The sequence below is a fragment of the Branchiostoma belcheri genome, unplaced genomic scaffold (assembly GCF_001625305.1).
Source record: "Branchiostoma belcheri isolate BF01 breed outbred unplaced genomic scaffold, Haploidv18h27 scaffold37, whole genome shotgun sequence".
NCBI lineage: Eukaryota > Metazoa > Chordata > Leptocardii > Amphioxiformes > Branchiostomatidae > Branchiostoma > Branchiostoma belcheri.
The window spans coordinates 421,425-438,247 of NW_017803987.1; the positions used below are offsets into that span (position 1 = coordinate 421,425).

Below are 16,823 nucleotides of genomic sequence, written 5' to 3' on the forward strand. Positions count from 1 at the left end.
CACAGCTAAATTTTCACGCCAAAAGAAAAATAGCATTAGTCCTAACGTTTCTGAACATCATACCTTATTTAGACGCTTTTTATAAAGTACAGTCGGTGAAAATTTGGCCAACTCACACTTTTACTGGCACTTCGGCTGCCATGTTGGCTGTGACCTTTAACCCCTTCCCAGATACGCCTGCGTGAGGTATATCTGTGCTCTGATTGGCTGGTTTGTAAAAATTCTGGTACGTATGGACCAATCGGAGGGCTCTATTTCCCCGTCTCAGAGAAGTGACCCTGCAACTGAGAGGCGCCAAGAAGTTGAAACGTTTTCGCGATTTCGTCCCCGATTTTGAATGAAAATTGCCGTTTTATGGGGACATTTTGTCGCAGCCTGCTCCAGAGGAAAGCTTGAGCACTCTCTGATCTCTTATCTGCTGAGATAAGGTGAGTTTTGATGTGCTTTTGGAGCTACCGATCGTCAAAACTTCGCAAACGTGACAGAAACTTGTTTGAAAACTTGGGCATGAAAATACTAGTATGAGAGTGGGGAGGGGGGTACAGACGGCACAAGCTTTTCTTAGATTTTCCCCCTATTTTTTCCCCCTAACGTCCATTTTATGCAAGAAAACATGCTAGAGAAGTGCTACAAGGGCTTGCTCAATCATGTAAGGTTATTTGTACGTATTATTTTTATAACATATAACGTTAAGTTCAATTTCATAAATGGGCGTTTTGATATGTAAGCCAGCCTTTTTCATTAATATTTTTGGTGTGTACGCTTTGAAAATTATGTACAGGTGGCAAACCACTGTAATAAGTGAATATCCTCTGATTTGTATATGTAAAATTACATTGAAGAAGGCCAGACATGCAGGTAGTAAGCTACCACCTCTATTTTACATATCAATTCATAGTTTTGGGATAGATACCTGTTGAATAGGGTTCTGACGAAAAGTAATGGGGGGTGCCCTTATTCCATACTAGTTTGAAAAATCCTTGTTGCAGCGTTATGCATGGGAGCACGACAATTTTTTTCCTAGGCCTCAACACACATTGGTTGATACCGTTGTTATAAAATAATATTATTTTAAAGTTATATATGTATACTCTCCACAGAATGCCCAAACCACGCAGGAAAAGTTTTGGCGCTGCCTGCCATGCCATATCCAGCACTGCGGAGTTTGAGGAGGGCCAAGATGATGACGATTTCGACTCTGATTCCGAGTCCTGTTCGTCCGAACCACCCATGGATGACCCCAAATCACCTAGTAGTGACGAGGAAGAAAATATCATAGATCCAAGCATGTCTGTACACATTACAGATGACGCCATCACTCCTGAATGTATGGCAAAGTTACAACCGACAGTCCTACTAGAGGACTGCCTGTCTCCGAACGTTTCCCGCCAAAATACGGCCTCTCCCGTCCCTCTAAACAACGACTGGAAGCCATCACCTTTAGCCGGCACACAGAAACAATCCGATTTAGACAACAAACAACAACCTAAAAGACAACAGAGGAGCGATCACCGAGCTTTGAAAAAGGCCAGGGAAAGGAGTGGCTCGCCAGTACATAACCTCTTATCGAGGATTCTGACCAAAAAGACGGGAATTGAGACCGTCTTGTCGCCTTTAAGTAAGGATAAACCATCTGGAGACAAGAGCCCGGAAGCCGCACCCTCCCCCGATAGTCTAAACCCTGACAGTCCGGGAGAGAGTTCGGCAAGGGAAGGGCTCGAGGAAAATAAAACATCGACTGTTACTCCGCTGAAGGAAAACTTGGCGTTGACGCGAACAAGGCTGACAAGTTCGCCGGCGGTGTATGAGTCGCCGACGAAATCGCAGTTTACGCGGGTGCACGGGAGTCCGTATCCACCGGGGTCGCCACAGATGAGTCCCGTTGTCGTGCTTCACGACTGCTGTACACCGCCGCGGGGTACCAGGCAAACCAGGTTAGTGTGCCAGTAAAAATTATAATTTTACAGTCATTAATTTGGGCCTGACCAGTAGAAGGACTGACAGAGGCCGTGTTTTAGCCAAGCAGATTGTGCCCAAAATATATGTAAATTTTACATTATTGTATATAATATAGACTAGTGAACAATTTTTCTCAATTTTTTGCTGCTCCTATTCTCAAGCTTTGTTGAATTTTTCTGTGTTTTTGCGTTGATATACAAATGTATTCTACAAATTAAGTTTGCAGTGAATAAGTATGCATTGAACAATATTGTGTGTATGTACACTACAGTGTTACTTTGCAATTTCTATTTAGAAATAGGAAAAAACACACTTATTCTAAATGTTGCTTTGTTGTGCGATGACTCTTTCTTTCTTCTTTGCTTTGGCCATTAGGTTTTGAAAAATTGATTCATTGATGAGGTTGTAAAAGCTAATTGATTGATTGATTAATTGATAAGGTGTTGACACTTAGTTGATTGATTTATTGATTGATTGATTAGGTTCTAAAATTGATTGATTTCATCATGTCTAAGTTCTGATAATTGTGAGTTGAGGATGTTCATGTGTATCATCAGAGCTCAAAGGATGGCCTCCTGGTATGTGGAGGAAGATGATGATGATGATGATGAAATGGCAGAACTTCTGGAAAAGGAGGAGGAGGAGGAATATGTGTTCCCAGAACCACTGTCCACGTCTGCTGAGAGTAAGCACATCCTTCTGTTTCAGTTTTTTGTTTCTTTGTTTCACATAATCAGTAAACCGCCTTTAGGTGTTAGTGTCCCTTGACCAAGAGATCTTGAGTTCGAATCCTGGCCATTTTTGCTTACACCCAACTTGCATGCTTCTAGAAATGGTCACAGTCCTCAGATCAGGGAATAGCTTTTCGTCATAGCTATTCATTGTTCTTGTTAATTTTCTTCAAGTTTGGGTATACAAATGTGCATATGTATCCAGTAATTTGAGCCCTGTAAAATCTTTAATGTTCAGAAAATTTAGAAGCCTTAGTTGTTGGGATGTCTAGACTGATTGTCTGTTGTCTGTTCCAGGTTTCTTTGGGAGAAAAGTAGAGGCTACAGTAGAGATCCACGGTGAAACCCTGGCTGAGAGTTCCCTCTACCATTCTCTGGTGAGTCCCTACCTACCGACCATAATATTTTCAGGACTGAAACAGGGAACACAACATTTTTTTCCTGGGCCTGAACATTGCAAATGTACTACCAGTAGTATGCAATTCCAATCAACATACAACTCTACTATATTATAATTGTTTCAACTGTAAACTTTTACAGATTTAAAGCAATTTGCTTACCTTCCTTTTCGCTCAAACAGCAAAATTAAACTACCACAAAAAAAGTGAATTTCCAGTATTTATTCTGTCTGTGTTTCCAGTCTTGCAGCTCTAAGAGAAGACAGGCATTACTGGCCCCTGTCCCCACCAGAAGAGCCAGGTACAGCCTCAGACACGCTAAACAACACTTCAAGAACGGCTGTATCATCAACGGCAACGATGAAATCACATTTATAAGGTAACCATGCGAAACTATAAGTGAAGGGATATTGGGATTTTCTTAAAATTTGGGTGGCGTAGTGGTAGAGCGTTCGCCTATGAACCGGTGAGACCCGGGTTCGATCCCGAGTCGTACCCGGAACATGTCTGAACATGCACCCTGACTCAGTGCCCTTGGGAAAGGCACTTTACACGACTTTCCTCAGCCCACCCAGGTGTGAATGGGTACCTAACTTCGATTGGGGAAAGCCGTATTGAGGTCACCTTGTGGCGCCGAATGGCAGCCGCACAGACCCTTGTGACAAGTACATGTGTAGCAAATATGTTATCTGTATCATGTGTATTATGTGATTGTAAACCCTGCATCAATTCAGTGCTATAAAAGGCTGCGATAACACAGGTAACATTTGACCAGTAAACTATTTATATTATTATACACAACCAGGTATTCTTCCTACCTTGCTTACAAGTACCTTTGGATGTCTATCAGACACCTTCCTCAGAGCTTCTGACTGGAGTACTGTAACAGTTACATATAGCGTCGAGAAGCAGAACTCCAGTCAGAAGCTCTGAGAAAGTGTCTGATAGACATTGAAACGTCAGCAAGGTAGCAAGAATACCTGGTTCAAAGTTACCTACACCAGACAAGTTTTACCTGCACTACAGTTTCTTTGCCTTTCAGTTCATTAAAAAATTGAAATGTTTTGTAAAAAATGTTGCTAGTCAAGCACCATGTTTAATTTTGCTAAGTTTGGAACCAAGAGATCCCAGGTTCGAAGCCTGCCATGTCACCGATCTTGTGCTCTTGGGAAAGGCACTTTACACGACTTTCCTGGATGGAGGCCTGGCGAACCTCTTCTTGTATTAGCCACAAAAAGGCAGCAGAATCTTCAGTAGTTGACGGCGGCTGCCTCAAAATGAAAGGAAAAAAAAATTACGATGAAACTTTAAAGACATGACTAGAATTTAATTTTTACTCACTAATACCTTTCCTTCTTGTAGCTGCTTTTGATAGACTACCGGTAGTGAAATAAAAGTCTTGTAACAACTTAAACCTGTCTTCCCCTGCAGTAGTACCAAGACGACAGCTAAGGAGCTTCTGAAGGAGACCAGGAGAAGACAGAGGAGTCTTCACTTCACCCCCAGCCCTGTTCACCGCAGGAACAAACGCTTTAAGGGGGAGGGGAAGACTGGGGACCCCCCCAGCAGGTCAGTATGGGGAGGGGTAAACTCATTCTTCTAAGGCCTTAATTAAAATATTAAAGAAATGTTGTGTTTCCTGTTTTAGTCCTGAAAAAAAATTAGGGTTATAGATAAGTAGGTAGGGATTATATTCTTCTTTTTTTAAATCAGACTTTGGCGATCTGGTTCTTGAGTTATTCTCCTTTGAATAGTTTTCAACAAATGCTCCTGCATTTCTTACTTCTTAGGCCAAGATCTATCCACCAACCAAAATTTGTGACCCTACCATGTCCAGATCATGAGATATCAAAACTGGAAGTTCTGCTGCAGTACCTAGGAATGCTGCCAGGGGGGCCCAAAATCTAATCTTTTCTAGGTCTCATCAAGACCTACCCACCTACCAAGTTTCATATCAATGCATGTTAAGCTTCTTGAGTTATGCTGTTCACAGACAGACAAACAAACAGACAGATGGACAAACGCTACTGAAAGCATAACCTTCTTGGCAAAGGTAATATAATAAGTTAATTTTAGGAAACATTCTGACTCTGAGGACAGCAATTTTCAATGATTCCTTCCTTTTCCAAAGTTGTTTCATCACCATCATTCTCTGTCTTTTCCACCAGAATGTCTACCAGACTACAGAGACAGCGAGCACCTGTCACCAGCAGTCCTGAGGAGTCTCAAGACGACTGTCTCACAGCGGAAGAACTTCCACCAACGTCTGAAGAACCCATGGAAGACCCCGCTGGTAAATCTTACTATGTCCTGTTTGACCCCGTCCAACTCTGTATCCTGCAGTTTCAAACTGGATTGTTTTTATGAAACATTGTTAGGCCACACCAATTTAATTTGTTGGTTCTCAGATTCGCCTCTTCATTTTTTTCTGATTTGCAAGAAAAAAAAAGATTCTGGTTCTGAATCATGCTCATATTTTGCCCTCAATAGTTGAAAACAGTCCTTTTCTTCCTAGTTGTTACAGATTTTCCATGTATCAATGCAGTGGTTTGATTAAAAGTTCAAAATTCAATGTTTGAATATTAACCCGGCCTTTTGTGTTGACTTCATGGCTCCTATCATACCATTTGGGGCTATCAAAGGATGCCTAGACCTGTTTTTATTTTTTTTAAATTTTTCGCCCTGTCGCTTCATATTTTTTCTGAAAATGTCCGAGAACCAACAAATTAAGTTGGTGTGGCCTTATATCTAGCCTCAATCAGAGGCCTAAATAAGGGGTTATGGTTGATGGAATTTGGCAAAAATTGAAGGGTGAGGCTATGGTAAGGCTAGAATTTCGAAACCCTACGGTGGCCAATTTTCCCTGGAAAATTATTGCCTTCGACTGAAGGCTATGCCTTCGGAGAAGGTTATGAAATCGGGTTTGCACTGTTTGGCAGATTAGGCACGATAACTCTTGAAGGCAAGGTCCGAGGTTCACGATTTTTGGCAGGCAGGTTGATTTAGGGGTGGCCATTGTCAAGGCTAAAAATGGGCTTCGTGGGGGGTTCCTAAGTCACTGTAGTTGACCTTGGTTTTTGGTGTTTTTTCCTTGTCATCAAGATATCTCGAGAATCCTTAAATGGATGTTCATTATTTTTAGTGGGCAAGTTACCGTTGAAAATGCCGAGGTCAAGTTCAAAGATGGGCCCCGTGGGGGTTTCTATGTCACTGCAGTTGACCTTTGTTTCTTGTGTTTTTTCTTGTCATCAAGATAACTCGAGAATCTTTAAATGGATGTTCATGTTTTTTAGTTGGCAAGTTACCATTGACAATACCAAGGTCAAGTTCGGATATGGGCTTCGTGGGGGGTCCCCACGTCATTGAATTAGAAAGTACTGCAGCGAAACTTCTGGTTTTTAAATCTCGTGATATGGACGTGCTAGGGTCATGATTTTTAGATGGTAGGTAGCTCTCGTGCTCAGAAAGAAGTGCCGTAAGTTTGGGCCCCGTAGCAGCTTATTTGGGAAATGCAGAGGCATTTGTTTGAAAATGTTTGAAGTAGGATAGCTCAAGAACCGGTTGACGGATTGTTGTTATTTTTGGTATCTCGGTAGCTTAAGTGATGCTTGACCTAATTAGATGACAATTATGCAAATCACAATCTAATTTACATAATTAATGACAAAAGTCTATAAATCTGCTGCGTTCCATGATAGAACAATTGAAATGGTGGCATATTTAAACAAGAGGAAGAGGAACATTGACAGATATTAATTATGTAAATTGTGACCCAATTTGATTAATTAATAAGAGAAATCTATATGTCTTTCATACTGCACTAGACCTTTTTGGTTTCCACCCTCTGTGGATTACATTGCTTTATGCCCACAAGGATAGCTGGAAAAAACTTTCCTGTTTGTTGAAACAACAGAATCCTTGCGAAATTGGCGAAAGTGGCGCTTAATGCTGCATTAATACTGAAAGTTTTAATACTGGGTTAATGCTGGGTTAACGACTCGGCCAGCCTTCAAACACACATAGATACATCATTCATAATGTACAATGTAGAAAAGGCAATCTTTCTTTTTATTAATATTTGTTACATGTACTGGAGCAACTGCACAACTCTTGTAAAATTTGTGAACCCTGACACAAGACTGCACAAATGTACACGCTAATGTTGTAGGGAATACAGGAAACCTATTCATATCTAGGTTAAAACAACAAGTTACAGACAGGAAGCTGTCAACATTGGTTTTAGTTGAAAAAACGTTTTCTTTGAAATTGTTTGTTGAAAAAACATTAGTGGCCCAGTGCCCCAGCAGAGCGTGCTTTATTTGACAGGTCTGTGGCCCCCAGTGTGAACATCTGGAATTAGCCTGGTTGCCAGACCCATAGCACTCTGGACACAAAGTATCTCAGTTTGGCACCCAGGTAAATCTAGGAATATGGATAATGTGAATAGGTTTCCCGTAATACCTACAACATTAGCATGTACATTTGTGCAGTCTTGTGTAGTACATTTGTGCATATCGTATCGTAATGCAACAGGAGTTAAAGATTTAAACCCGATATAAGGTCACAAACTTTGTTTTAATCGATAACATAGTTGGTATACTGTACACAATGGCCAGGTCACTAGAAGGAAGTGGTCTGAACGCATTGAGCAGTATCTAATCTTTATAAGCTTTGTGGCTTTAGCGAGGAGCACGGCGGTATTCTATGAATGACTTTGAGTTTGATGCCTGTAATCTTCTTCATAATGGGTCGTGTGGAGAGGGAATAGAGAAGCCCTGCCATTGAAAGGATAGATTTTCACGACCATATTATGGTCCGATGGGCCCCCACAAGAAAACTAACATAGCCAAACTGCGTCGCCAACCTGAGAAATAACCAGTAAATAACTACTAGTTCAAAAATTGAAGATTGTTAAATTGCAACTAGGATACATATTTTATTTGAATTCTATCCAGGATAAATTGCATTGACAGGATAGACTGGGACGGTTAGGTAGGTCACCCGAGGCTGACCTCAGCCCTGCCAGTCGTACCTCTGGGAACGTCCCCGGAGGACCTGGGCTAATCTATACCACTATCCGGGCTGGAATAGAAAGTCGGGCTGTTTCCTGCTAAAAGTTTGATACGACGGCCCCTCTAACAAGTAAGGCATATATGATAAATGAGTTTCTCTTTGTGGAGGAAGATTAACTTTCTACCAGGCACCATGGATCACTGGAAAAATAGTAGAAAACGGCCAAAATAAAGGGAATAGTATGCCGCTAAAGGGTCAGATAGCCCGCTAGAGAGATACAACTCACCGGGAGGAACCCATTTATCTTACATACCACATACCATCACAACAATTGGCCAGTTTGTGTGATTTTGTAACTTGCAATTGTCTTCAATGTATTGGACATCGCACGCTTCAACAACACTGGCTGCATAGAAGAATAATTTAGTTGAAGGAGTTTTTGCCGTTTTGAAGTTTGGATCACCGCGTATCGGAGGGAAGAAAACAACCTTTCGCGGCCAGACTCCCCAGGCCAATTCTCCTCTTCTTTTTGCCGAATTCTACGATCCGTATTTCCGTAGAAAGACATGGTACAGGCTTGGTGAATAGTCTGTTGCTTCGTTCACTACGATAATCATCTTCACAAAAAACCTACACTATACACACACACAACACCCACCAAAACAATATCACACTGTCGAAGGCATGAGACCTCCGAACTCTAGTTGAATCTCTGTATTTGGCTAAATTTCACTATTTTCAGCCAGCATTGTTTGTCTTATAATTTCGTTATACATCTATCTGAAATTAAGTGTATATAACTTGAAATTGACCGTAAGTTAAAATATTGAAAAACTGTTTTGAAAAGGGAAAAGCGAATAAAATTTAGACATAATGCTGTGAAACAGCAAAATAATGTCTCAGCCAAACAAATGTATATATCAATTAACTTACTGATCAAGATTTTAATGGACTTAACACACAGATTTGGGGTTTAAGGCATTAATTTTTAATGATTATGGAAATGTATTGTCCTTTAATAAAAACAAGTGTTAAGTCAATAAAATGTATGAAATATTCCAACAGTGTCATGTTTTTAATGCATGAATGGTCTCTGCTAATTGTTATATTCCGAATTTTATTCAAAGATAATTAGTAACTAATATGTGAAAATCAACAGATTCTCTTCAGACTAGCTCTAATAAATTTAAAGTCAGGGAGTTAATTTTCACATATTCTTGTTAAAATTTCAACTAGTTTAAAAAAATTGACTTACTGAGTACCCAAATTTCTGATTTGAAAATTAGGGCGAGTCCAATTTTTTGCTTGAAATCGAAGTACAACTTTTCTTCAGAACACTTCAAATTGTAATAAACACTACAATGGGGAAAGTGCAATAAAAAGAATTGTAACTCTTTTTACAGGGCTACATGACCAGTCCAACGTTGTCTTCTACGATGAAGTGATACTGTGTCCAGAAGAGGATGATTTTCAGGAAGACTCCTCAACAGCAGAACTCCCCCATTCCAGCTGGTCACTCTCTCCACCAACCACAAGGCCCCAAAGTACAGGTTCAGGGTCTCCACCAATCAGAGAAGAGCCCTGCAGCCCTCCACCAATCACAGAGCTGCTCACCTCTCGGTCTCCTCCAATCACAGTGTGCCAACCCACTCGTTCTGAGTCTCCACCAATCAGGGAAGAGCCCTGCAGCCCTCCACCAATCATAGAGCTGCTCACCTCTCGGTCTCCTCCAATCACAGTGCACCAATCTCCTCGTTCTGAGTCTCCACCAATCAGAGAAGAGCCTTGCAACAAAGGATTTGAGTCTCCTCCAATCAGAGAAGAGCCCAGCAGCTCAGTAACTGTGGTTCAGCCAATTACAGACCACAACAGTACCACAGGATCAAACTTCCAACCAATCATGGAGCAGGACAGCAAGGCTGGATCTGAGAATCCACCAATCACAGAGGAGGAGACCACCACTGAGCCTCAACCAACCGTAGACCAGCCTAGCAACTTTGAATCACAGTCTCCACCAATCAAAAGCCAAACAAGTCTCTTGAAATCAAGTCCATCCCCCAACACAGTTGAACAGCCAACAACTTCATTACCCAGTCCATTAAACAACAGCCTTCAAACGATAAAGGATCAAAGTCCTTCTAGTTCAGACAAGTCTGAAGACGACAGCCCAAGAATACAATCTCCCATCTTAGAGGAGGAAGAAGATGATACTTACGAAGAGCCAGAGACCGAAGCTTTAAGATATGTGACTGTCTCTAGACGTGGGCACGAAGACACCCCTCTACCAGGAAGGCGGTTGTCGAGCCGTGTTGCACAGGCCTTGGCAGAGGAGGGCTCTATAACAGCAACACAGGTAGGAAAAAGTCACCAAACTGTAGAGCAGAGTCAAGATCAGGCTACCAGTGGAGGTGGTAGAAAATTATCCCGGGAGACCTCAAAACAAAAGAAGCCTACAAGACAGCAAAAGGGCATAGAGTTGGTTGCGGAAGAAACTGGCCAAGAGAAGGGAGAAGAAAACACTAAAAATGACCAAAATGTTGTAGAAGACCAGAGCTGTAGCTTGGATGAGAATGAGGCTTCAGACAAGGAATGCCATGCACCTGATGTTGCCATGGCAACTAGTGATGTCGCTATGGAAACTAGCAGTATACCAGAAGAGGAGCCAATCGGTGACTTCCCTGAGATCGTCTTCAAAGGCACCGCCGAAAACAACGTAGACACACCAGAGGTGTCTCAGAGGGAGGCAAATTTCTCCGACACAACTAAAGGAGGAGAAGACATAATCGTAGAACATGAGGATGAGGAGGAGGCTGGACCAAAACGGCCTCGTCGGTTCCGAAAACCTGCCGCGAAACCGGCGCCAAGCTCGGCTGTCAAGCTGAGGAAGGGGCGAGGCAGAAAACAGGAAGAAGACATCGAAGTGATCTACAGAAACAAGAACTACAAAGCTCCCGAACAGAAGACCTTCGAAACCATCTACGAGGATCCCATCGTACGGAAGAAAACCGGGGAAGAACAACTCGTAGGCAGATCGATGAAACGAAGGGTGTCCTTCCGCAACTTCTACTACCCCAAGAAGATGAACAAGAAGAAAGCGAGTAAAAACGTGAAGCGATTCAGAAGGAAAAGTTTAGAAGGAGTGACAGTGGATGAAAAATTGATCAACCTCGATCGCCAGATGATTGGGATAAGTCCAGCAAAGTTCTGTCTTCCCGGAGACCAGATGTTGTTCCAGTTTGCGTCACAAGAAGCTTCGAGCGATCTGGTCATGGTGAAGGAGGAACCGCTAGATTTGATTGATGAGGAGAATCATCAGGCTCTAGACTTGTCGGGTGTGGGGCCTTTGGATGAAGAAGAAAAAGAAGACATCGCACAAGAGTCTGAGATTAAAAACAAAGAAGTTCACAGTCAAGGTGAATTGTTACAAGAAAAAACAGAACAACAAGCAGAAAAAGATTCCACGAATACAAGAAAGCCTGGCAGGAAAAGAAGAAGGAGCTCTCTTACCGCTCAAGCAAAAATAAAAGTTTTAGAAAACATAAGTCAGATCAACAGTGAGTCAGATGACCACATGCCAAGGAACTCCAAGAAGTCTAGAAGGAAGTCTTCTTCATTGAAGCAGGACAGTCGTGTGTCTTTATCCGCTGACATGTCTAAGGAAACTTCAGGTTCTTCTAGTGAGACGACAGAAGAAGTGGAAGTGTCGCGACTGCCCGAGCATGTGTCCTTATCGTCTTCAGAAAGTGCAACCACGTCCGAGCTAGAAGGCGAGGTCACTCAAGGCAAGAAGAGAGGTCGGAGAAAGTCGATACAAAGCAACAAACCTGTCGACACGGCTTCTAGTGACAGACAGGCTTCAGACCTGAACAGTGTTGATTTGGCGATCAATGCCGTACTAGCTGGAAAGTATTTTGAGGAGCCACCCAACCAAACAACGCAGCAAGCTACATCTGAGGCTTCCCAAGCTAGTGTACAAGATGTGTCAACTACCCTACAGACTAGCAAAGAGAAACGGAGAAGGCCATGTGTACTCTCGGTACCGGTGGAACCACCGATGGATGACCTACAAAATGCAGATGGAAAGGGCAGAGGTCAAAATGCAAAGACCAAAGGTCAGGCAAATGGCAAGGGGTCAAATCCAGAGGGTAAAATTGAAGTGGAGACAACAGAGCAAAGTACAGATGCTCTGGGCCTTACAGAAGAAGGCATAGGGAATATGAAAGGAAAAACTGCAAGACAACGGTCTCGTCGAAGATCTTTACTTCTTAGCCAACAAAGTTCTTCAGTAGAAGAGGAGAACGAAAGAAATACTGAAGCCTCTAACAGTGAGGAAGAGAAACTTCCTTCTTCTCAAGAACCTGGAAAGAAGAAAACGCCAAGAAGAAAGTCAGTTTTGCCGCCGACACTTGAAGATGCTTCTTCAGCAACAGAAGACCAGGACTCTGCTGAAGATGATTCTTCCTTGACAGTTAAGAAAAAAGGAAGAAGGAGGTCAACTATGTCAACAGCAAAGCAAGACACAGTGGAAGACTTCTCCCAACAAAGTCGTTTGACCGAGGAACAAACTCTAGAGGAAGGGTACTCAACCGAATCGTCGGTATCAAGCGTTGTGGTGAGAAGATCGAGAAGAAAGTCAGTCCTACTTCAGCAAAGTAGCTCGGAAGACTGCTCTCAACCAGCGAAGGAACAGGGTGCAGAAACTGACCGGTCGGAAGAAACGTCTGCCACAACATCGGTGGCAAGGAAACGGTCAAGAAGACGGTCAGTAGTTATACATCGGTCAGGAAGCTTGTCCGAAGAAGGTATGGAGACTTGTCAGTGGTCTGGATCTGAGTTGTCGTGCAATGTGCCCCTACCGGGAATCAGGTCGGTGAAGACGAGAAAAACTAGGCGTCAGGACATCATTCCTGATAGTTCTACATGTGAGAATGTTGAACGTGCCATGAGTGAGTCAGAAGAAAGCCACGTCAGCACTGCTTCAGGTCCAGTCACTACCAGGCGGTCAAGACGCCGCTCTGTCCTGCTGAAGATGTCTTCAGCAAACGAGGAAGATTCACGCCCACCAGACAACGTATCTCTTGTAAAAATAGCAAAACATCACATGGAAAGTCTTGGAGAAGCCGGCGTGACGTCTACAGTACTCAAGGAAGAGCCAAACAGCATCTCAGCCGAGCACCAAACTGATGACAAGACTGGACAGATTGAAGAACCCCAAGTAGATAGAAAAGAACATCAGTCAGAAAACGATTTAAATCCGTGGGGCTGCTCTTCACAAGAGTCGGCATCCTCTCAGTCAGTTGGCGGTTTCGGGGACTTCGTAGAAGACGAGGCTTCCGGCGTAAGTCGTCGGAAGAGAAAACGGCGGAAGTCCGTGCTTCTCAAACAGTTTTCCTGGGCGGGGGAGTCTCCTCCGGGAATCACAACCATCTCTGAGAACTTTGGAACGAAAGCGGAAGAAAGAAAACAAACTGAGAAACCGCTACCGTCCTGTTCACAGCAAACCCGTGAGGAGGGCGTAGAGAATGTTCCGGACTGTCTAGAGAGTGATGATGTCGTCAGTTTCAACTTGGAAGTCAGCCGGAAAGAAACGGAGCTGAAAGAAGTACATTCTGACGCTGAGGCTACCGATTCTGAGGCTATTCTCCCAGCTAAGAAAGCTAAAAGGTCTCTCTGTGGCAATAATGAAGAGAAAAATCAGACCAGTGATTCCTCAGAGTCAGTAGTTGACAGCCAAGCCCAAGTTTCTACTGTAAGGAAGCGTAGAAAATCTATATTCAAAAAAGCTACAAATGAGGAAAAAATTGTGACAAGTTCAACTGACATTCCGCAAGACATCCTAAATAATGACGACTATGACGAATTGCAATCTACAGAAGTTCAGAGTGATTTGCAAACAGTTACACAAGCATCCAGACGGCAGAAACGCAAGAGAGCGGCGGGGCCTGTGGTGTCAAACCAAAGTTCTGAAGAGATGTCTACAAGTGATAAAGAAGACAAAACAGAAACATTTAAGAGTGAAGGTTTACCTACTGGTATTTGCAATGAAGAATCACGTGCATCTGCAGAAAAGGTTGAAGGAACAATGTCAGAAGACCAAGTTTCTGAGAAGCAGCCTAAAAAGAGAGGCAGACGCAAGTCACAGTCCTTCAGACCAGAAAAGATGAACAAGTTTTTGTCTGAAAATCAAGATGCAGAATCCACCACACCCAACCAAACTGAAGAAGACTTTGTCACTAGGGACAAAACATACACGGATGAGAAACATACAGAAATCACTGACGAACCAAAGAGAAAAGTTCGCCGCCAGTCGGCCCGTTTCCGACGAGCTAGTACGCCAAAGAAGATGGCGTCCCCCAAGACAACGCCTGCGCCAGACAACGATCTGATGTTTGAAGAGGACTTTGTCACCAACGATGACACCTTTATTGACAACGAACAAATAGAAAGCCTTATAAACTCTATCGCAGAAGGTAACACTCCGGTAGGGAGCCCTTGTAACAGCGTTTCCACAAAAATCGCTGACGTAAATGTTGAGAAAGACATCAAGAAACCTAGGCAGAAGAAGGCAAAAACAAGAAAGAAGAATGCGGGAAAGAGAGCTGCTACCAGGGGAAGGAAGAAAGCAGAGCTTCCTAAAACCCCAAAAGAGTCCTCACCTCAAAACAGAAAACCAGCGAAAACCCCAAAAGACTCCTCACCACAGAACAGCAAACCAACTAGCACTGTCTCACCAAAATTACGTGTTGCAGAAAGTAACAAGACAGCTACACCGGTAGATAGTGAAGAAAATGGTTTTCAGGACAACACTTGTAGCATCAGGAAAGAGAAGAAGGCGAAAAAAGGAGGAAAGAGTTTGTCTCCAGCAACCAACGAGCCAAAAATACATGAAAATGGGGACAAAACAACGGCAATGTTGTCACCGACATCACAGAACAATCTGAAAAAGACGCCCGGGAATAAAACGCCGTCGTCAGCGCTGCAAAGTCACACCGACAATGGAAAGTCTTCCCAGAAATCCTCACCTACAACTCCAAGTCAGTCCCAGAAACGCGAAGTCATCATGAAGGAGCCTCCACACAGTCCTGAGACAGTCTTCTCCCCGAAAAGTCGGGACCAGGCTCGGCAGATCAGCAGTCTGTTCTCAGTCCTCTCTAGATCCACCTCATCTCCCGATGCCAACCAGTCCCTCCTAGGAGCCATGCCCTCCTTCAAATCACTTGTGAAAGACGTCGTGAGCCCTGAAACCACCGTTAACTCCAGCCAGCCTGTACAAGACACTAATTGTGACACCAGGAAACCATCTAAACCATCGTCTTTTGCAAGTAAAGCAAACGCTAGCAGCAAAAGTACCAACAACACAACCTATAGTAGCAAACCTGGACTCTTAGCAGAGCAGACACCGCAGGCTGAGTCGTGTGGTTCGGACGTAGCAAGCAGCTTTAGTTGCCATGGCAACACGAGCTGGAAGGACACTACGGTATCCAACAGCGGGAAGAGCAAGTCGTTTACATTTGCCAAGGCGTACTCGGCCAAACAACACTGGGCTAAACGGTTCATGAACACTAAGGACACTTATCTGAACAAGTTTAAGATGTTTGCGTTTGGTTCACCTTCTTCACAGTCCAGTGCAGAGGAAAACAGTTAAATACATATGTACCAGTGTTGGATATTTTTGTGTTCTTTTTATACAATTGGTATAGACTCTCACCTAATTATGTTTCAATGTCTTTCAGACACAAGGTATAAGTAGTAGAGAGTCTAAACTGGTTGTGTAAAAGAAAACCCCAGTATCCTTTGTTTTACCAACAAGGTGAAATTATTTTCACAAGTTAATGCCAGTATTGTTTGTAAAGATATGTACATGTATGTAAGAAAAACAGTTGTAAAGTTATTGTACTAAAGTATTTTCGTGAACATCTCTTCAAAATAGTTGTGCCCTAAAGTAAAGATGTCTTTTACATAATACAAATTAACTAAATATTGTCACTATGATACACATTTTAAGAATTGTAATTATCCATTTTGTGGTTCGCTAACATCTTGAAGAAGTGTATAGGATTATACGCTTATATTTTCACACTAGAAATATAGTAATGAGAAAAAAATTCAGATTCACAAGATTTCTGCTCAAATGTCTTTGTTGGAGTACTAGAAGTTGGTTAAAGAAGACACTCTGTTTCATGATTGTTAATAGAAATGGCTTTTATTGGAGACTGTCAGTAAAATGTATTCTATTATAATATGTATAATAATTTTGTTCAGGTGTGAGTTGTAGACATTGTAGTTTGAATGGTGATAGATAAAAAACCATCTTCTATATTTATAGTTGTGCTCTACGGTTAAAAAATAATTTATGTGGGCGTTATGTAATGGCAATAAGCAAAGCTTTGTTTCAATTCAAGGTCTTCTAATAGTGGGAAAAAGTTATGTGAAGACAGACACTATTGTCATTATGTACTTCACTCTTTGTCAGACCAAAAAGTTATGGGAACAAAAACGATGCAAGGAATGAGCTCACAAGCTTTTTCTAAACTTGCAGAGCCCCTTTTTTTCTGTTAAACATATAGACAAAGAACAATATACATTGCTTACTGCTAGCTAAGTTCATATCTGATTCAGAGCATCAAATATGTATCTTTGCCAATTTAAATTAATGGAGCTCTTTGCTGTCTATTTCATCATCACGTTTCTGTATACTACCGATTTTACTAACTCTTTGTGG

At 42.4% G+C, this 16,823-nt stretch overlaps 1 protein-coding gene across 1 annotated transcript; it reads left to right on the top strand.

Moving 5' to 3' along the window:
* Positions 1 to 259: 259 nt before the first annotated feature.
* On the top strand, positions 260 to 15,746 carry LOC109476275. Its single transcript, XM_019777164.1, has 9 exons — positions 260 to 428; positions 1,101 to 1,934; positions 2,517 to 2,644; positions 2,988 to 3,067; positions 3,331 to 3,467; positions 4,520 to 4,657; positions 5,257 to 5,381; positions 9,505 to 12,037; positions 12,122 to 15,746. The coding sequence occupies exons 2-9, from the start codon at positions 1,102 to 1,104 to the stop codon at positions 15,744 to 15,746; spliced, it is 7,599 nt and encodes a 2,532-aa protein (XP_019632723.1). The 5' UTR covers positions 260 to 428; position 1,101.
* The last annotated feature ends 1,077 nt before the right edge of the window (positions 15,747 to 16,823 follow it).

Bases quoted from the DNA above. Each gene is read 5' to 3' on its own strand.
- LOC109476275 (XM_019777164.1), top strand. From the start codon at position 1,102: ATGCCCAAACCACGCAGGAAAAGTTTTGGCGCTGCCTGCCATGCCATA. The intron at 1,935-2,516 runs GTTAGTGTGCCA...GTGTATCATCAG, and splicing joins CGGGGTACCAGGCAAACCAG to AGCTCAAAGGATGGCCTCCT. The intron at 4,658-5,256 runs GTCAGTATGGGG...CTTTTCCACCAG, and splicing joins ACTGGGGACCCCCCCAGCAG to AATGTCTACCAGACTACAGA.